We start from the raw sequence: 22,131 nt of genomic DNA, 5'->3' as shown, positions 1-22,131 counted from the left end.
TTATCAATACATTTAGTAAAGGCTTTTTAGCCTTCTTAACATGGCTTTGTTGTGATTAGAACACTTTGTAGGTGAGTGCTTATTTTCATAATTGGAGGTCAAGACAAAAACAGCAGAAAAAATGCTTAACAGTATGGTGCAGGTGCATAGTTTTAGGTGAACTCCTCAGAATGTGTTCTCTCAAACCTGTCCAGATGTAGAGTTCCAAACCTTGAGGTAATGCAGCTGTGCAGGATAATTTTGGGATCAGCACACACAGCACTGATGTAGATTTAATGTGTCAGAGTGGTTAAAGAGTGGGCTTAGTTCCCTGGCTGTTTGACCTGTAAATAACAGATACTAAAAGGTGATTTCATCCATTTCTGTACTTCAAGGAGTTGCCTGAACCAGCATGTCAGGAGTTTGTTCTGTCCATTTTGAATTGCAGCTCCCCTCTTGTTCCCTGGGCTCTGTCTGAGTGTTTAATCAACATGGATTTTTAAGAGCGGGTGTTCAAGGCTTTCATTTCTCCAGTAGTGAGAACAATATTTTGGTTTCAGCTGTGCTAGGAATCTGATCATAATAGCAAATACAGCTGCTGCTAATTAAATGAATCTGTTAACCTTTATTCCATAGGATAATTGCCTGTCTGTGTGTTTCTTCCTGTCATCTGTGTGTATGATAAATGTCCTTTTCCCAGCTATAACAGGAGATTAGTTCAACATTAATGTTTTCCTTCACGTGGTGTGTGCTGAAAGAAAATCCTTTTCTGCTTTGGAAAGCCGTGGATGTGTCATACAAATGGTATTGAGGAAATTAAACTTGTCAGATGATGTTTATGTTCACTTCATTGTAAAACATAGAACATCACAGTTCCCTGGGGTATAGAGGGGGCAGGTCCCCTGAGGGAAATCTTTCTGCTGAAGAAAAAGGGACAGAAAGGAGAGTTAAAAAAACCAAAGGGTGAAGGGGAAAAAAACCACCTGAGAGAACCCCCCCAACTTTCTTGCTTTCTACAGGTATGAAAACCCTGTGTAGCAGAGGCTGGAAATGCTGGAGCATGGGACACAAAGGTTGACATCATTCCTGGTGTTCAGGAGACAAGTTTTGGTTCTTGCTCAGAGATGCACACTCATTTTTAAAGAATTTGTCATATTGATGGAAAATAAGACAAATTAATATGAGAGTAAGGGGCCTGGAATTGCTGGTGTTCCTTAACCCTCACCAACATTCCATTTATCATGAGGGGAGATGAGCAAGGCAGGAGAGAAGCGGCGAAGATGTGTGGGCTGCAGAACTTGCCTTGCGCTGAAACGATTCCCTGTGCTCTGTTAACTCTGCTGGTTTGGCTCAAGATCCCATTCCTACAGAGCAGTGGGTAAATGCCCCTCAGTCCATCCCAAAGCTGCTCCCCCACAGCACAGCTGGGCTTGAAATGCAATTCCACAGGACTCATCCCACAGAAATGGGACTGAGCCTTGGCCCAGCTCTCCTCTTTGCAATACAAATAAAAAGGGATTGTTGTTGTTGTTGCAGAGGGTTGGTTTAGAACTCAGAGTTTATGCACCACCGAGGCAGAAAGCAAAGCCTCATATTTGCAAAGTGGCCAGGTGTGCCAGGGGAAAGGATGGCTCCAAAATAACTGACACGTGGTTTGGAGAGAGCGTTTTATTCTTCCCAGCTTTGCAGAACAGCTCCTACCAGCTGTGCTACCCTAGCAGAGTCCAGTGGGCTTTGGAAGGAGCTGATGTGGGAGCAGTGAGGCTGGAAGGACAGAGAACTTCAGTCAGGAGCATTTTCACATAACATGCGTTGCCTGATGCACACGGAGGATGTGCTTCTACAGCACTCAGTGCCTCGAGATTTAAATCTGTCCTATTCACCAGAGCAGGTTTCAGCTGCCAGTTGTATGAAGGCTGAAGATGATAATTTGGCTTTTTACAACCCGTTTTTGTGAGCAGGGCTGGCCTGGGTTGGGTTGGGTGGCCACTAGAGGACACTCTGCCCAAAACCATGAGTTCAGTGAGCTTGCTGAGCTTTCCAAGTGATGGCAGAGCAAACAGCCAGCCGATTGCCTGAGGGCTGGCTGCAGAAAGCCTGCAGGATAATTCTCTTTTATAGCTGTAGAAACGAATACATGTTTTACCTTCCATGGCATTAAATTTTAGGTGAAACCCCAAACCCAAGGCTCTCCCCAAATGCTCAAGTGACTGAGAATCTGAACCAGGAAGGTTTAAGTGTCACTCTTGTCTTCTTTGCCACATTAATTATTTTGTAGTGCAGAGTACAAAGCAGATGTGCAGGTTGATGGGAAGCTTTCATTTGACCTGCCAGGTTATGTGAGATGGTGCTGTATGAGAAATTCCTCGACATAAATCCTAATGTGTGTTAATGCCTCCCTTGTGCTCAACCCATACATTTAGGATATTGTGTAGTGATAGCTTGAAACCTAAAGATAAGCTGTTTTTACTGTATCTTCTTCATGAAGGTGATTAATTCAACTGGAAACAAATCCTGCCTTTTGCATCTCAAATTTATCTTCCAGTGGGGAGAAACAAATGGAGGATTGCATTCCCTACAGTTCAAACTCAGCTGATTTAATATTTTTTACCCCCTTCACCCCTCACTTGCCTTGAGTTTCTCAAAAACATTTTTCTAATTGACGTCCTTGTTGAAAGAAATTATACTTGGTCAAAGTATAAATGAACCAGCTTTTGCTCTGCCTGAGAAACTTTACAGACTCCAGGGTGGGGTTTTGTCTTTATTTGCAGGTTATTTATCTCTGTTAGTGATCTCCCTTTTAAAATCCTTTATCTGTTACATCCCATGCCTACTCAATGGTTGGAGGCATATTTTTGCTCGATGTTGTAATTACATGTAATAGGAGACAGCCTCTATCCTGAAAATCTTACAGCACCATGCATTTGACAGGCTGTTAGATAAATCTCTCTCTTTAGTTTGCAGACTGATCTAGGGGAAAAAAAAAAAAAAAAAAAAAAAAATTGACATAAAAACCTTGGACCCGGATCTTTTGCATCCCAGCTCAGCCCTGGACCACGAGGTCATTTTTTGGTTGCTGTCCATGGAGGTGCACTGTGCTTTCAGACAAATGCCTGAGGAGAAGGTGAGGAGTTAACTTGCTGTTTAAAAGAAGCGACAAGGCGAAAATAGATCCAAAGGAAGAGTTTGTATTTCAGCGCCACAATTAGAGAGGGGTGGGGACAGTGTGATCTCCAGTGATGTGCAGAATGGCAGAGAGGGTGGGCGGTTGGACTGTCAAACTGCCTTAATTTAATTGCAAACACATGCTGATGAGTCCCCTCCTCCTGGACCTCAGGGCTGGGAAACTTTTTTTGTCAGCTCCCTGCAGCTCAGAATTGAGGCAAATACGCTCCAGCAAACACCATGCTGATCAAACCTTCAGTTCTTGGAGGCTTTTTGTATTTTCTCCTCCTGCCTGGTTTCTCCTGCTCCTGCCCCAGCCGCTGCCTGTGCTTCAGGACTACAGTGAGATGCATGCATCTGATGTTGGAAACCATCCCCGAGATCCCGCCCCAGACAAACATTCTGTGAGTAACCACTTCATTTTCCTGCCTTTCTTACCTGCGTGGTCTTTAGAAAAAAGGGGGAAAAAAGGCAAAAAGGCCAAAGGCATACTTTATATCCTCTTTCCCCCCCACAGAATTATCAGCCTCAAGAACTGTTTTGTGCTTTTAAAACATGAAACAGAAACTGCTGCTTCTGGCATCAGTTAATTGCTGATGGGACAATCAAGGGAATTGCAAAATTTAATGAGAGTAATTCCAAGCAAGCACTGGAAGACAGTTTTGGGGAATCAAAGGTCAGAAATGTTAAACTGAGCTTTATGGAAAGGAACAGTTTGCATTTTAGAAGGCTTTGTGTATGGGTGTAGAGGAGAGAGGAAATAGAGCAGCTCAGGCTTTTGTCTCCAGTGACACAAACACTTTCCTTATATATACAACACCATTTCAGTACTGAATTTCTAAGTACTGTTTTTCCACTTTCTACTTGAACTGTTCAAACCAAAGTTGAGGCTTATTTGGAAAGTAACAGCTGTGGTAACTCACAGACTACTTGAGAAATAAGAAGGTGAGGGAGCTGGTGCCTGAATCCATTCAGACAGGAGAGGTGGAGGAAAAGGACATTGAATTCTTGGAGACTCCTGAAGAGCTCTTACTGATAGGTGCAGAAGAGCACTTCCCTGTGATTCTAAACTAATCCTAAATTTAAAGGTGGCTTTAAGATGCAGTGACACTTGACAAAATCCTTCCCTTCGTGCTACTCTTATCTGATCCCTTGTCTTGGATGACCTTTTCTTGTAAGTAGTTGGAAAGACTTGTCAAAATGAATCTTCATGCTCATCCTCCTTAAATTGCTGCCTGTTGCAAAACCTTTCCAACACGAGTTTGAGCAGCTTTTCCCTTTGCTTATAACAAGCTCACTTTTATCTCAGCTGGCACATCCATAGCAGCATTTCTCCCATGAACATCTCACTGATATTGCTAATGCACTTTCTCTGCTGGCAGCCAGAGGAACATGCTGTGGGCAGGATGCTGGCATTGGACTGCTGCCATCCAGGTCTGCTTTGGTGGGTGGAGACCACAGAGGTTCTTGCATTGGTGGCCCACAGGATGAGATCTACCCTTGCTACAGCTGCCAAAGCTTTCTCACTGCCTGGGCTGGTGCTGGAATGATTATTTGCTGTGTGACCCTGCTCAGTACTTGCGCACTGGGCAGTGCTTATGCGCCCTTACAGTGACTTGCAGCATCTGATTCTTCACACTCTTACCAACCTTTCCCTCCCCCTTATTCCCCTGCATCTTGAAATATTAAAATATTTATAATACCCTGACACTGATTTTAGCAAAGTAACTTGTTCCTCCTAGTTTAAACCTAGATTTTATTCAGGGAAAGGTTTGTTCCATTGGCTGAACTGAGGTATTTCTGAGATCATTGAAACTCAATTCCTGTTCTCTGTTTGAAATGAGGCAACGTTTGCTGTTATAGTGAAGCCTGAGTGAGTTTCTGCTAGAGATCCTTCAAGTGCAGAGGGAGGGAAGTTTACTGTGTCACCAACTCTTTCCCAGTTCTGGAATGGTGTGCTCCCTCTGGCAGCAGCACACTTCATTTTCTGTGCCACCTTGAATGGGAAACTAGCTTTTAAAACATTAAAGTAGTATAGGTGTGAGATATAAAAATTGCAATATTGCAGAGGACGATGACTCTTCATGAACCAGTACTTCTTAAGGTGATTTATCCATTTCATCCTCTTTTACTACTGTCTGCATAATTATAAGCAAACCACATATTGTTGATCATAAAGACAGATGAGCCTGGTGAGTGCTCTCTGTTGGCAGATCATGGGCCTTTGTGTGGCAAGGAAAAATCCTGACTGTCTGGCTATCTTGAAGATCTAATGTATGCAAATGCATTTCCCAGCCAGCATCCCATTTGTATCTGTTATAAATAGCATTTCAGTAATTAAACTTTTTTTGAATTGTGGAAGATCAAGGAATGCTTCTTAACCAAGCCCTGACTCCTCTAGCTTTTTGGTATGTTAGTGTTTCTCCTGGGAGAACCCTTGTGTCAGACTGCGCAGTTGGAATTATAGCAAGAATAGTCTTGATCACGGAGTTATTCTGAGCAGAAAATGTGGGATTGGGATATTTTCCACAGTTAATCTTTGGTGTGAACAGGGCTGAGTCTGTGACTGCAGCTCCAAACACCGATCCCAGGCTCCAGCTCGGTTCTCTCGAAGAACAGCTGCAGCTTCCAGATGGAGTTTGCTTTGAAGTTGGGAGTTTGGGACTTTCTGACCTCCGTGACTCCATGCCACCCTCTCTAAGAATCCTGGAAGAGTGGGGAAGTCTCCTAGCTGGCACAGGCTGTGCTTCACCACTGGCAGATGGCCCCTGGGGCTGCAGCCAGCTGGCGGCACTCGGAGCCGCCCATCGCCTTCTCTGAGCGATGCTGGGATTGGCATGGAACCAGCTCCAGGATTGATGAGCTGTTACTGGCTCCTCTTGGGTCGCCATTTCCCTCCTCCCTTCCCAATCCCAGCTGGGTACAGCTGAGGATCTGGCCCCAAGTCTGGTTTTAGCAGTAGACTATTTATCTTTGGTAATGGAGGCTGCTCGCTTTATCCCGAGCAGAGAATGGGATGGCAGGAACGACTACACGTGTACAGATAAGCCATAAAAATTCATGGTGTAGAACTGCAAACGTATTTTGGCTGGTGTCTGTTCAATTGGAACATGATTATCCAGATGTGATCTGCTGGTTACTGCTGGGATTCAGGCAGTTCTTCCAGCCAGCAGCCCAAGGAAGGGAACAGCTGTGGAACATACACTCTGAAAATTTCAATAGGTCTTTAACCTTAGCAGCCATTTGTTCTGTAGTGTGACATTTAAAACAATAAACTTTGAAACGTGTGGACATGAGTAGAAGAAATCCATGGAAAGAAGTTCCCCTCTGGCTGGCAGCTAATGGATTGCAATCCAATTATCCATGGGTTATTCTTCTTTCTGCATTATGCAGGGCACATAATGAATGAGTACTGCTGGAGAAACATAGCTGAGGGCACAGGGCAGGATCCGGGATCTGAGCACATGGCTGGCTTGAACTGAAGGTGACCCAGTTGTTCACAGACCTGGTTGCTAATTGGGCAGTGTAAGCATGGCCAGCTGGACAAGTTTTCTTTCCCTTCCTCGTTGTGCTGCTTTTGGTGCCTGCTCAGCTCCTCTCTTCCTCCCACAGGAGGAAGGCTGGAGTAGGACAGGGTGTAGCTCTCTTAGTCTATTAATAAGCACATTTTGAGAAGGAATTTTATACATTTGTTGGGGAAAGGTTTACTGAGCAAATGAGTTCTTGGAAATGCTGCTCTGTTTGTGGTCTCTGTCGTGTGTTTTGGGTTGAAGAAGGGATTACTCATTTCCTCTGTGTGTGATTATCTTATATACAGCCATTAAATGCACACCCACACATTCTGCATGTGCCAGGTAGAATCTCTTTCTGACTTCTTTCACTGTAGTATTTAATCCTTATTAAATCTTCTAGAGGTGACCAAGAACTATATGTTCTATTTTTAGAAGTCTCTTCATTGGCAGGAAAATGAGGAGGGAAGGTAATTCAAATATATTTTCCTTCTAGAAACATTCTGGCATCTTTTGATGGAAGCATCCTAAGTCTTGTGATTGTAGCTACCTTAAGTGTTTAAAATCCTGCTTTCACTGAACTCCCCAGTACTTCAGCATCTGGTTCCCACTTGAGTATTTGTATTTTTGTTGCCCTCACCACATCCCTCTCCCTGTAGGGACACCAGGACTCTTTTCTGTTCTCTTCAAGGAGAAGTCAGTATTTTTTGGTGAAAGAATGTGTGTGTATTCTGGGTAAAAACTTTAATGATCATGCTCTTAAAAAAGTGGAAGACTGATACTTAAGCTACAGGAGACTCAGTATTAAAGTGTTTATTTTACTTTCTCTGAATCAGGGTCAGAACACACTTCAGGAGGAGGGAAAGTTTTCTTCCTTTGATGTATCTTGGATAAATGGTGCAAAGGAATGATGCATTAGGTCAAGAGAGTCATGCTGCCATGAATGCCCAAGAATAGACTCAGCTGCTTTGGGTAGTAGGATCAGACCCTACTCTTCATCCCACTGCTAAGAAATAATAGCTCAAATTGTCTAACATTGATGAATTCAGCATCTTTTTGTATAATCTTCCTACTTGAATACACTTGGTTCAGGACCAAAACTATGTTTTGGAGGTATTCCTTGTCCCTACCCTTCCTGGAAAGAGCTAAAGGCATGCCAGGTGGTATTTGAAATGCTCCCACCAGGAATGAGGCACCAGCAGAACCCTCCTGCCCTGGGACTGCCTTTCAGGCACAGCATTCCCAGCAGCTTACATGGACAGAAAAAGTGAGATCAGACCAGCTTGGTACACTGGCTGCTGGATTATGGTCAAGTTCCTGCCCCAGCTGATGCAGAGGGAGCCCTTTTGAAAACCTGGCTCCTGTTTGTGGGAGCTGGAATCTTAAAAAACTGGGTTCAGGAATGCCTGTGGTAATTTTCTTAATTAAAATCTAGTGTTCCTGAATCTTTAAAATAAGTGATGTGGCAGTGAAGCAGGGAACCACAGCCTGTTCTGCAGAGTGAGGCTCCCTGCAGCTGCTCGCTCTCCGCTGTTTCAACCATGATCCCATCATTTCATTTCCTTGTATCTCCATGCTCAACATACTTTCTTTACTCTTCACTCTTTGAACAGTCAAATCTTGATGTCTTGATGCCCAAAATAGCCAGGACTTGGAAAATCCCCAGCCCTGAGCCTCCCCATGGTCTCCTCATCAGCCTTGCAGGGCTGGCAGGGCTCAGCTTTCCACGTAAGGGGTTCTGGGATGAAGGCTGTCATTTATTAAAGCCATTTGGGGACTCGTGTGGGACAGCAACATTCCTGAGTTGGGGAGCTGATGACAGTGAGTCTGGAAGACTTCATTTCCATCTCAGCAAGGCAGTTTTCCCTTCCTGCCAGGACTGGAGTGGTTTGGCAGGACTGGGGAACCTGCAGAGCTGACTGATGTTGTGCAGATAAATGTGAGGAACGAGCATCTTTCTGATAAATGTCCTGGCTCTTCTTGTATGGTGGAAACTTGTCTTATAGGATATTTTTATAGGATGTCTTTCACGCCCTCCCTTCCTCTGGAAACACTGGGAGGAACTTCAACATCTTATCTCTGTAAAAGCACCTTTACTCTGTGTCATTGTTGGTAGTGATTATGTGGCTGCCACTTTCCAACCAGTTCTGGGCAGAGCTCTCAGCTTCACTGCTGTGCACAGCGTTGGGAGCACAAAGGATTCTTCAATGACACAAACAGTAATTTCCACAGAAGTGCAGTAAAATGCCTCTTGTAGCTAATTATCTGCTTAGTTAACATAGTAATACATGACTCTGTGAAGGCCTAAATAGATTAAACAGAAGTGGAAGTTTCTTGTAACAGCCATTGATTGCTTTATGTGCTAATCACTGATAATTATTTAACAGAAGGCTTGCAGGGATGATTGTTCTGATAGCAGCTGAGAGGCTCAGACAGTGTAATTCTGTAAAGATCCATTTCCCCATCCATGTGCAAATTCTGGCATTCTTTGTAGTCTGTGTCAATAATTCCCAAATTCAGAAAAGGTGACTGATTTCTACAGCACATCCTGGATTATCCACATATTCCAGGTCACTTTCCTGTCAGAGCACGAGGGCTTGGTGAGATTTTAAGCTGAGCCAGTCAAACTGGTGTTGTCCAGAGGGATCTGTGTGGGTGATGCTGCTGTCCCAGGCCTCCACTCTGTGTGAGGGCAGAAGAGGATCCAGAATCCTTTAGCAGCAGCTGTTCCTTGTGGGAAGGTCATTTGTAATCCCAGACTGCCACTCTTGAAATCATGGGGGAGAGCTAAATCACCAGGGATTATTCCCCCCCCATTTTTCAAATTCCCAGGTGGAAAGAAGCGGGCAGGAGGGAGGGAGCCCAGCTGCTGTGGCGTGGGGCAGCAGGGAGCAGCTGCCCTGGGAGAGGCTCCATGGTGAGCTCCTGTAAAAACCACTTTTGTTCCTGAACAGGAACGTGAATTTCCAGAGTGAGTGCCCTGGGAATAGAAAGGAGCACGTGTTTCTGTGTGAGAGGAGACAAACTCTGTGGGGAATGTTCTCAATCAAACACATGCAAGCCAGGGATTCCCAGCGCAGCCCTTCCCTGCCGGCCATGCTTCAGGCCAAGGCAAGGTCTGCAGTGAAAACGCCAAGGATGAGCCAAAGTATTGGGGGTTTTATATGGTAAAGAGTAATATGTAGGTTCCTCTGCATGCCCAGGGACATTCTTTGCTGTGAAGGGACATCAACACTGGTAACTTTTAATGCTGTCTGGTCCATCCTTCAGGGCAGGATCCACCTACCTATACCATTTGTGGCTAATGCCTGTCTCACCTGAAATGCACTGGGTGTTTTATGAGCCTTGCTAATTGAGATATTTTAAAAAAACCCTGAATCTGCAGTTTCAGTGACTATTTGCCCTTTCTATTTGTAGCAATTTCCTGCCATAGTTATTTTATCTATGGTTAAATAAGCAATTTCAGTTCTTTTCATTGTCATGTTTTCTAGACTTCGTATCATTCCCATTGCTTTATTTTGGATTCTCTCCAGTTATTTCACATCATTCCTTGAAATGAAGTGCTCAGAGAAGGGATGCAGTGTTTCTGTTCCATTTTTGTCTGTGGGGAAAGCTGTTGCCCTTGTGATGGAGAGCAAACCAAAAAGAACTTTCCAAAGAACTGAAAGATAGCTGGGGCCCAGAGAATCATCTAAAGGCTTTACCTGGAACAGAAAACAGAAGAAAAATTAAAATTTCATTAAAATAATGAGCTAAGCTTTATTACCTTCACCTTGGGGGTGGTGTAGTTTAAAAACAACTCTAGTTCTGTGTAGTTTAAAGGACTGCAGTTGCCTTCATTCATTAAAACGCTCAGAGTTTTTTGTCCCTACCTGCAGTCTGTGACCTGAAGTTGGATTTTACACTTCACTGCCTGCTCCCTGCTGCCTTCCCTGAGCATGGCCAGCCCCAGCCCTGACCCCTGTGTGCTCCTCCCGTGTATTTGTCATGTTATTTGTCATGTTCCCTGTTACCTGCAACCAGCTGCCTGCACTAATTACAGGGCCCTTTACACCCCCCGGGGCAGCAGCGTTGGTGTTTGTGCATTGCAGGCCATAAATCAAGTTTGCATTTCTTCACCTTTTTTCCTGGTCTGGTCTTTCCTGGTTTCCTTTTAACGAGGCTGTGGAGAAGAGGCAGCACACTGTGCTGTCGCTGCTGCCAGGGTTTAATTGTGTTTGGCTTTATGGTGCCAGCCATTGCCTGGAAAAATCCATAAAGATACCCTCAAATTCTCATTGCCAGGGAAGAAAGATACAGAACTCCCTCTGAGAAGAAAGGCAAGAAATGCACATTTGAAGCAATGCAAGTTAAGCCAAACACACCTGAATATGTCAGAGGTGATCCTTTGGGATCTGCAGCTTGCAGTGGACAAACAGAGAAGGTGAATTGCAATTAGAAATATTGGGGGTTTTAAATATTCTGAAGCTGTTTTTGTTTCTGCCCTCCAATTCTTCTCTATGCAATATTTACCACTAAGAGAGGTGAAAGATTTCTTTCTGTATTAGACTTTTGAATCCTTTGGTCAAAGTGGAAAAGTTAAAGGAAAAAAACACGACAGAACAAACAACTTCCACTGGCCCATGTGCTATTGCATCCAGTGATAACAATGGGGTAACAAGGCAGAGATTTGATATTTCAGTATAATTTAAGTATAACTGACTTGCATTTTCTGCCTAAAAAGTATGAAAATTTATTGTTAATTTTTTTAGCATAGAATGATTACATTTTGCAAACTGTTAAACTAAAGAAATGTTACATATTGAGGCAATGGTTTTAAACTGAATAAATCAGGTATACATAAGATATTAGGCAGAAGGTTTTTACTCAGAGGGTGTTGAGGTCCTGGCACAGGGTGCCCAGAGAAGCTGTGACTGCCCCTGGAAGTGTCCAAGGCCAGGTTGGATGGGGTTTGGAGCAATCTGGGATAGTGGAAGGTGCCCCTGCCATGGCAGGGGGGACAGAATGAGATGAACTTTAAAGTCCCTTCCAACCCAAACCAATCTGTGATTCTATGATTCCATGATCTTAAAATAAAATCAGCTTTACTCATTGTAAAGTACATTTTACGTTTACATTTACTGAGTACTTGCTCCAATCTGTTTCAGCCCCCTTGGGTCCTTACTGTCAGTTTGGGGTTACCTGCAATGACAGCACCTCTTTCTAATTTGAATTTTATAAATGCCACAATTCTTCTTGATGCCTGTCTCAAAACAAGGTGAATTTGCAGCTATTTATAGAATCTTTGTTTTAAACTCTGCACCCAAGTGGGACTTTACCACCAGAATGGGCAACTCGTGCTTTTTCCCTCTTAAAGAAAATGCCCTTAAAAGGCTACCTTAACATGAAAAAATAGCTGTTTATTCTCTAAATGTGATAGACCAAGTAGTGCAGGAGAAAAAAAAATCCACTTCAGTGTGTGCTTTGGACAGAAACTTGCAGCAATCCCCATTTGTCAGCTTTTGTGATTTGTTATAATACACTGGGCCACGCAAGGTGCCAAACCAATGCACGTTCCCTATAGATGTGTTTATCCTTGGTTAACCAGGTTAAACCACTTAGCTCTTATTTCATTATCCCATTAGCAATCCAAACCCCATGGTTTTGGGTTCCAAGCTGATGTAGTTCCATGGGCAGCCCTTGAAATTTGCCAGAATCCCCTGGACTCCAGTAATTCTAATTGCAGTTGGCACAGATCTGAAATGCAGGCAGAGATAAGCTGTTGTAAGTCTTGGAGCATTGCAGAGCAAAATGGGAAATTCTTATTGTATGAGGTTATTTGAGCAGATTTAACCATTGTAGGGCAAAGATAGTTTTAGTAGGGAGCTAAATTATGGGTCCACGTGATGATGTGTGTTCCTCTACAAATCAGGATGAGATGCAAGAGTAATTGGATGTGAACTTGGGGTGTTTTGCTGCAGACTCTTTTCTGATGCTCATGGGAATGATCCCTTGAATCCTTTTAGTGTCTGGTTTTCTGTGGAATTAGAATAAAGAATTTTATCATTATAGGCTTGTCCCAGCTTTTGCCTGACTTTGCAGACAAGAGCAGACCCCAGCCATTGTCCCCACTCCTTCTCCACTCCCTTCCCTGGTCTAATGACTTGTTTATACCCTCTGCTTTTAGAGATTTACGCTTCAACCACATCAAGGAGATACGACCTGGAGCCTTCAGACGATTGAAGAACCTCAACACACTGTAAGTTGCACTCCGAGGATATCCATTTATTGCTAGTACTGTTCCCTAAAATGGCTTAAAGGTGGCATTGGGCGTTTATTTATTTCAGCCAAGTTGTGCATATCCAGACAAAGTTTTAAAATTTCCTGTGTTCCACCCTGTGTCATGTTTCTTTTTTCCAAAAAATATGGTGTTTAATAATTTTCATTTTTCACAATTAAATTCTTTGTTTAAAAATAAAATATGATGAGCTCTAGCACTGACTGAGGATGTTTGTGCAGATATGGCTTTACAGTAGCACATAAAAGAAGTTCTTACCGGGGATCAAGACAGTGGAGGGGTGGATTAAAATCATCTTCCTTTCCATGGTCTCCTCTAACTCATGAACCACTTCAGTTGCTCTGTGCGAGTTCCACTGAGCATTCTTCAATCTTTCCCCATGCCTTGCCCTAGAGGAGGTGCCTACACCTACCCTGCTCCAGGTAGGAATGGGGATGGAAGGCTGCCACTCACATCACTGCACACACTGCTGCACTAACCAGCTTCTCACCCTTCCCAAAGGAAATCCTGGGAGCTGCTGCAGGGCTGAGGGCTTGGAGACAGATCTGAGTGCATCTGCACCCCACAGCCAAGGAGCTGCAAGCACAGCAGCTCCCAAATCACAACCAGGAGCTGTGTCAGCGCAGCTCTGTGCTGGATGAGACTCAGATCTAATTACTCGAGCTGTGACATGGTGCTAACAGCCATAGGATTTCCAGGTCCAAGCTGAAATTCCTCAGTGAGGCAAAGCAGCTCCTTTGGGAACCTGGCAGATGTTCATGCATTCATGATCCCAAATGGTAACAGAAATTCTGGTTGTTTTTTTCCCTCTGGCCTTGAGCGATCTGAAGTCTCTGATCCTGTGAAGGTGGCAGAGCTGAAGGAAGGCAACCCTTGGCAGTAAGGCATTCAGTCAGCATTAAGTAGCTGTAGGAAAAGTGGGATTACAGCAGGACTTTATTATTGAGACCTGCTGAAGTGTTATCTTTGAAAAATCAGTGTTTGCCAAAGATCCTTCCACTGTGTGTGTGGGGCTGAGTGGCCAAGCCATGAGTGCAGGATGCTCCAGAGCACCCTGGCTGCGGCCCTGGACACGTGGCCATCAAATGGACTGGTCAAAAACTTTACTGCCACTGATGCTGTTCATCCAGAACAGCCCAGGTTAGTCTCTCAAACAGCACTGTGTGGTACTTAGTTGCCAAAAATAATAGAGAAGAAAGGATGATTTGGATAGATTTCTGTCATTTGAGATAGGGTCAGATACAGTGTGAAATGAGAAAAAAACTATCTAGAGAGACAATAGAGTCCAAATCTCTGTAGGGTTTTGTCTTATCACAAAGCTCTGCTGAGGCCTCTTGATCTCCAGCCCTGCTCTTCCACCCCTGGAGCTCTCCTGAGTGAGGAAACAAAGGGTTCCAGATGATGTCATCTCAGAGTGCTGCAGGCAGATGTTTGGCAGCAGCTCCCAGGACCACCAGGCGAGTTCCAGCAGAGCCCTGGGGAAAACGAGGATGCTGGCAGGGCTTCACTGGGACAGAGGCTCCACCCATCCTGCTGAGCTTTGTGAGGGGTCCCAATTCCTGCCCTGCCAGCTCCTTGGACCGGGCAGGTCTCTGACCCCTGCAAGACTTTTGCTTCTGTCTTCTGACTCCTCCACTCTGTGCAGAGTAGATACAGAGAGAGCCTGGCTGAGGGGGAAGGAGCTGTCTCTCTCCAACACCTGTTTGTGCTCCACAAAATTCTCCAGTTCTTTTTCCTTTCTGTCTCCTGGGCAGAGATCTCAAGGACAGCAAGTCCATGAACAGATATTAGAGGGAATAGGCAGGAAGGCACTCGTGGCATCCCTGAGCTCATGATTTGGGATGCCAGGGCAGGAGGAGCAGTGTGTTTACACAGATGGTGGGCAGACACTCCTGCTTTCCCTAAAGAGTGTCCCATGGCCATTGTCAGAGCTGGAATGCTGGACTAGGTGAAACACTGCTCTAACAAAATACTGCATTTTTGTATTTGGATTCTGAAAATCAACCTGATTTGATGTCCCATGGCCATTGTCAGAGCTGGAATGCTGGACCAGGTGAAACACTGCTCTAACAAAATACTGCATTTTTATATTTGGATTCTGAAAACCTGATTTGCCAAGGAAACTTTTCCATTTAGATAGATACTTTCAATACTCAGTTGTATTTCCTGGTCTGGCCAGCAGACTGGAGCACTCAGTTTTTCTCACACTTGCAGTAGTTAACTCCCACGGCTGAAGAGTTTGATAACTGACTGAGAGAACATTGGACCTCACACTCCTGAAGGAAGTTTCTCTCTAGGAACTTTGGTTTGTCCAATTCCGACATCAAAACTGACAAGAGCTGAAGAATTTGCTGGTGTTTCTTAGATGGTAAATTTTGCCTGAGGACTTAGATAGCTTTTCAAGTGATAAAGAAAATAAATCCTTTAAAATCCCTGACAGATTTCCTGGGAAAATTTGCACAGAAAATTTGAATTGAGAGGTTTGGAGGATAGAATAGCTCAGGTTCCACATGCAGAGCTCTGAGCTTGCAGCTTTCTGCTATTGAATTTTAAAAAATCTTCCATAAGCAAATAAATGTTTTTCAAAGAGCTTTTCCCACTAATGGCAGAGGAAAGCAACAGATCCTGGTGAAGCTTCTGTTCTCTGTCTCCTTTAGGGCAGGGTGGCTGTTCTGTGTCCAAGTTTGACAGTTTATAAACCACCCTGAAAAGGAAACCTTTGTAGCCTGTGTTGGATGCAGGGAAATGGGTTGAGAGCCTGTCAGGAGAGGAGCCTGATCACAGTGTGGATGTCCAGTGGGGCTGTTCAACAGCTCAGACCCTCCCCTGGCTCCTCTCTGCTTTCCTCTGGTGTGGGAGATTTGATAAATCACAGAGCACTATTTCAGCATTAAAAACAGAAGTTTTGTTTGTGGAAGAGGCACAGTCACTGTTTGCTTCCAGCTGAGCACTCCTGGTGCAGCACCACAGGTAATGAGCAGTTATCCTAAATCCTGCACCACTGGCAGCTTCCTGGGGCTGTGTGCAGGTGGAGAAGTTCTCTTGGGCTGAACATCTCAGAGAGTTGTAAGATCTCCTTGTCCCCTCCTATTGCCTCTGCCCTGTTCCCATCTGTGCAGATGGTGCTGGGTATTTTTAAACTCTTAATATTTCCCCTTAGCACACACACAAAAAAAAAAAAAAAAATAGCAGGGAGAATGAAGCAAAACCCCTCTTGCATGCCATCCACAGCTCCCCCAGCTCCAGGACAGCTGTTTTGCTGCAGTTTGCCATCACTTGCTGCATGGCTGAAGCCAGCATTAGCTCAGAGCAGGTGCTGGGCTGTGGGAGAGAGAAGAAACACTGGGAGCCCGTGGTGAGGCACAGCCTCTCCCTGCTTCCCAGTTTTTGCTCCTTTAGGTCATTTCTGGGTGGGGATCATCATCAAACTTCCCACAGGAGTCACTGCCCTGTCAATCCCTTTGGTTCACTGCTGTATTTTCAGACCACAGCCAAAGGGTTGCTGCTCCCTGGGTCTCTCCAGCACCGCCCATAGAAATGTCCAAGCCAGGGACCAAAGTTTCTTTACATCCCCAGTGTGTATTTTGGTATTCCTGAGGCAAGAGCACCCTAGAGAACAGGGGCTCAGTGGAGACCACATTGCTTGTGCCTCTGCCTGGCTCTTTGCCCTGTCACTGCTCACATCTTATTTCTCTTTCTGCTCAGGTGAGAGCAAAACAATTCCGGTGATCCCTACAGCTCTGCTTTAGGTGCTGCTGGTGAAGAGTCTCAGAGTGAACAGAGCAGCAATGTGGAGCTTCTGTCTTTTACTCTCTATAACTCCTGAGAGAATGTGTTCCTGCCAGCAACAGGGGGATGTCAGAGCCTGCTCGGATCTCAGAATAAAAGTTTCTCCCTTAAATATGGGAAATAACTATTCCAGATCATTCTGTCAACAAGGGGGAACGTGTGGTTGAATAAAAAACCCAATTTTTCTCCCCCTCTAAGTACACTACGTGACGATTTCTATTAATGGTGTGAGGAAAAAAATTGCTGTTTTGTCACAATGACTGTAGCATGTGGATTGTCAAATGAAAAGAGGAAAGAGAACATGGTTTGAGTCTGAATTCTGTCCTGTCACATCATTTAATACATTCTTTGAAACAGAAAACCACTCATTTAATGGAACATAAGCCTGTGCCTGGCAACCTAGAGAGAGGGTGGGGAAGGGGAAAGGCAGTCAGCACATAAAACCTAGAGGAAACTGAATGTAAAATGTTCTCTTGGTGAATCTGGGCCAGATCTCATGGTGCTTGTATATCTCAAACATCCCAGAAGAGTTTGGCAGGAATAAAGGAATAAAACCTGTGTGATTGAGTTCTCCTAGTCATGTGGAGTCCAGTTCATGGGGCATGAAGGGCAGTGCCCCATCCTATTGCCAGGAAACGTGCTTCTGATACTTTTAATTTAGCCTGTTTTGCTACAGGGTGTGGTTAAGATAATGAGAGAGATAATGATCTTCCCAGCCTCTGTCTGCCAGAGCATTTATTCCCAGCAGGTCTGGGCTCCCAGCTTTTAGCTCTCTGAGGGAATTTGGGCATTTTTGCTGTGGATGGCAGCTGGGACCAATAGCCAGGCCATGCCAGGATTTTACACACTTCTCTGCCTGGGTGAATTGCACAGGAGCAAAGGAGCAGACAGCTGTGCAGGAGCCACCCCAACTCTTTCTAGGAGCCAGCTGTGCTGCCTTGTCCGTGGTTTTCTCTGAAAGCAGCATTTTGGAATAAGTGGGCTATTATGGACTTCATCATTATCTCACTTTCGAGTCTTTTCCAGGACTTATCCTTCCATTACAACGGGGAATCCTGAGACAGGAAGCAGAGATGGCTTCTTCCATGCACTTTTTATTCTTAAATCAGGCAATGAACAAATTTTTAAGTATCAGACGATGAGATAAGAGCCCTGTGTGCTGCTTGCCATCTCAACTTCCAGGATTCATCTTATTTGGCTGGGTCAGTGATTACACTCCCTTGAACTGTACAAAATAGCCAAGACAACAAAACAGACTGGGATAATGCTTTTAAATAGCCCCAAAACTCAGCCAGACAACATAATGGAATTTGAAATCCCAGTGGAGATCAGTCCTGGTCTGAACTCTGAGCATTAAAGACAACAATCAGCAAAGGGCTCCAATCCTGCTGCTGCATGGGGCTGCTCAGGCTGTTGGTGTGACCCTGCTCACCTGGTCATTGTCACCTGTCCCCTGGGAGGCAAATGGCCAATGCCAGGTGCTCACATCCATGGGAATGATGCCGGTGCTGTCAGCCCACTGTGTTCTCAGTAGTGGGGCCAGGGCTCAGAGAAGGAGCTGCCCTGTCCTGCTGGGGCCAGAGATGAAAGCTGATGGGGCAGAAAGCTGATGGGGCAGGGAGGGAAGCACGGCTGGTGCCTGGGTTGTCTCTGTCCTGTGGGCAAATAGACAAAAGCCCTGTCCCACACTGCCCTCAGGCAGTCATTTCCAGCCCTTGGGTGTTCAGTCATCAAATAAACTTTTGGGTTGATGCTCAGGGACTGTATTTCCACTCAGCATAGCTGGCTGTCAAAGCAGAATCGTATGTTCCAAGGACTTGACATCATTTTTGCATCCTTAAGAGTGAGCCCGGGCTGTTTGACCTCAGCTCTGTGTGTGGAGCCATTGCTTCCAGCTGGGCAGGAGCTTTCCAGCCTTCTCTGCCTTAACCTCTTCAGGCTGCCTGTGCCCAGCCCTGGGATGTGCAGCCTGGCAGTGGCACCCACACCCATGGTGTCAGGGCAGCTAATCCAGGGAGGATGGTCAAATCCAGGGTAATGAGGTTTTTCTCAACCCCTCATTGCCTGACTTACAAAGTTGTTTGCTCTTGTGTTTCTCACATAGTTATTCTGACTCTCAGTGTAATTCTCCACCTGAGAAAAAGCTGGTGGAAAGCTGGTGTGGCTCGTCTGCCTGGAGAGAACTTGTGAAGCTGCCATCACGTGTGTGTGCTTCTGAAATCTTTTATCTCTTCTGTCATCCCTAAGGTGTTTGATTTCACCTTCATCTTCTTTTCCCACAAGTTTTTTTACCCTTTCTCCCCATCTCTTTGTCTTTTCTCTCCATCCTTTACCTGCACAAACTGGTTTTGGCCAGGAAAAGACCTTGGCTTGTAATGACAGAGGCTGGCTGCTATTTTTTGCCCAGAAAAGTGGGGCAGAAGATATTGGGTTTTGCTACAGGGAAAGTGCTGAACTGTCTTCTCACTCGTGGCAGATCCTTCCTGAGGAGCAGAGCTATGGCAGAAATCAACTTGTAAAATGCACATCCAGTACATGTATTTAATGTGACCCAATGTAGTAAGGTCTGGCTGCTTGCAGAGGGAATTGCTGGTTTTCCTACAACACCTGAAAAAGAAATATTTGCAGTACAGAGCCACAGACTCCTTCTCTGCCCAAACCTCCATTTAGGAATTTTAAAAATTAGTGGTGGCTGGTGAAATCCTTGCTCTGGGCTATTCAGCTCCAGCAGCTCTGAGCTGTGCCAGACCTGAACATCAGTGGGACCCACGGCCAGAGACCCGCGGGAGTGCAGCCGGGCAGCCACGAGGAGCAGCTCAACTCCGTGTATTAGGGAGCTATTTATAAGTGATTTATTGGGTTTTCTCTGTGTTGGGCTTGGCAGGGGCTGCAGCAGAGCTCGGCAGGGCTCAGCTCTGTGGTTACACGGCTGCACAGCGTGGCTCTTGCAGGGTTGGGCTGTTTCTGGTCACTGGCACTGGCCAGCAGTTGCACACACAGCCATGGCAACTGCACACACAAGTGTCACACGGCTTTCCAGTGCCACGTGGCCCAGAGGTTTTGGATTAAAATCTGGCACAAAGCTCCTGAGATCGAAAGAGGTTGTTTCTGAGCAGCCTCAGAAGTCAAAGTTGAATTTATTTCTTTCTCATTTGCGGGTATCAGTTACAAAGTGATTAGAGCAAAGCTATTAGCATTTCATGGCTCCTATAACTCCACTGGGAACTGTTTTAAACTGCATTTGTAATTCTGAAAACTGGCTCTGCACGCCCTTGCTCACTTGTTGAACATAACCAGGCACCTCCAAAACCCATCATGGTTGTACAAGAGTGGCAGCAATGATTTAATATCTTACTCCCCACTGCTTCTTTCTGTCTGTCTCCCATCCCCTCATTCCATTCCTGGACAAAATTGTCACTTTGGGATGAAAACTGGCAAAAGGTAAGGAAAATACTTTGAACACTGCAATATTGGAAGTACTTGGCCCCTCTGGGTGAGAAACCTTCTCACTGCCTTGGCTGGTGTGAGGACTCAAACTTTGACTTTCTAACCCCATTAAATCCTAAATTCTGTGACACTTGGACTCAGAATTTTTCAGTGGGCATGCAAGAACAGAAATGCCACAAATCTCACATGTGCTGAATTCATCAGCTGTGTTTTTCTTTCTTGATTTGAACAGGCTGCTGAACAATAACCAGATAAAACAAATCGTGAGAAGATCCTTTGAAGATCTGGAGAACCTGAAATACCTGTGAGTTGGTGGCTCAGTAATTTCTTGACCTCTTCAAAATCTAGCAACCCACTTTTAATATTTGCCAGTCAAGGATGCACTGTCTGTGTTTGGAGCTGAGTGTCAGAGGTATTAAACTTTGCCCTCAAATCCAGGTAGCAAGTTCTGCTTTGGGTTGAGGGTCATTGCTGTTTCCTGTGACTTTTTAGAACACAACTGCTGATCAGTTCCCCTAATGCTGTTTCCTTTCTCTCCTTTTGAAAGCTACCTTTACAAAAATGAAATCCAGAGCATCCAGCAGCATGCCTTCCATGGGCTCCGTTCCCTGGAGCAGCTGTAAGTACAGATGAGCCTTGTTTGCATGCTGTGCTGCCAGGCTTGGGGAGCAGCAGGCACTTCGTGAGGGGCAGGATGAAGCTTCTGCTCTTTTCTCATCCAGATTTGCCAGACTACACTGGGTTCATTTGGAAACAGCTGTTCTGAGTGTTGGTTTTGGTTAGTTAGTGCTGAGGTCTCTTCCTGCTGGTGTTCCATGTGTTTTCTCCTGCCCCAAACCTCTGGAGCATAGGAAGAACCCAGCTGTGCTTCTGATGGCCTTTATTTCCAAGGACCTTATGAGGGAGGAGAGAGGGGTCTGCAGGAGGGCTGGGAGCAGAAGGCTCTGCTGGGTTTGTGTCTGGGGATTCCTCGAGCAGAGAGTCAGATCTGGTCCTTTACTTGAATTGAGGGTGATGGTTGAGTTTCTCATCCAAAGCTCTGCTGGGAATGAAAGGATGAAGTGCAAGCTGGGAGCTGGGGCAGCCAAGTATTCCTGGGAGCTACCAGGATGGTGGTGCTCCCGTGCTGCAAAGCATCTGGAAATTGCAGTGGGGGAAGATGATGGATCCAAACAATCACAGCCATGACCTTCCCTCGAGCTGCGTGGCACTCTGTGCTGAATCTGGGCTGGAGGGAGCCTCGTGTGTTTTCCTGGCAGCTGGAGTCCATCACTCCAACAGTCCCCATTTGCTACCCTTCTGTGTAGGGCAAAGCTCTGCTGTTTATTCAAAGAAGTTTGTTTTTTGGCTCTTAGTGCACCGCTCTTGAGGTGAGATGGGCAGACTGAGGTCTGACTCTTCTGAAGTGCCTTCCTAAACTGGGACTGGATTTTTCTTACTTGGGACTGGTGGAGAGAGTGTGAGCTTGGATATTGGAATCACAGACACATGGAATGGTTTGGCTTGGAAGAGATCTTAGAGCTCATTTCATCTCACACCCTGCCATGGGCAGGGACACCTTCCACCATCCCAGGTTGCTCCCAGCCCCATCCAATCCCTTGGAAACTTCCAGGGCTGGGGCAGCCACAGCTTCTCTGGGCACCCTGTGCCAGGGCCCCTCGACCCTCACAGGGAACAATTCCTTCCTAATGATTTATTCTTCCTAAATAATTGAAGTTATACAGGAATTACTTGTATCACTGGAGAGCAGGGACCAAAGGTGAAACTGGTCTAATTCCTGAATTGTTCCCAGCCACAGAATTTATAGGGCTGGAATGAAACCAAGAACTTTGCTGTAAAAGGAATAGGATCCAGCTTGTTCTCCAGGTTGACAGCACAAGAGGACAGAGCATAATTGGAAGTTTCAGGCAATCCTAACAATAGGTGTGCCACCAAGCATGTGTACAATGTGGTTTTTCATCAGCC

General features: G+C 45.3%; 1 protein-coding gene across 1 annotated transcript in view; it reads left to right on the top strand.

The window, feature by feature from the left end:
• The first annotated feature begins 246 nt into the window (after nt 1–246).
• The window catches only part of LOC121333106 (peroxidasin homolog), a 48,392-nt gene continuing 26,507 nt past the window's right edge, over nt 247–22,131 (top strand). The window contains exons 1-4 of the mRNA XM_041399169.1: nt 247–3,548; nt 12,820–12,891; nt 20,399–20,470; nt 20,714–20,785. Coding sequence (XP_041255103.1) covers nt 3,385–3,548; nt 12,820–12,891; nt 20,399–20,470; nt 20,714–20,785 — 380 coding nt within the window. The 5' untranslated portion in view covers nt 247–3,384. The remainder of the gene's footprint in view (nt 3,549–12,819; nt 12,892–20,398; nt 20,471–20,713; nt 20,786–22,131) is intronic.

The sequence above is a fragment of the Onychostruthus taczanowskii genome, unplaced genomic scaffold, assembly GCF_017590055.1.
Source record: "Onychostruthus taczanowskii isolate IOZ18803 unplaced genomic scaffold, ASM1759005v1 scaffold157, whole genome shotgun sequence".
Classification (NCBI taxonomy): domain Eukaryota; kingdom Metazoa; phylum Chordata; class Aves; order Passeriformes; family Passeridae; genus Onychostruthus; species Onychostruthus taczanowskii.
This window is presented reverse-complemented; position numbering and strand designations above follow the sequence as displayed.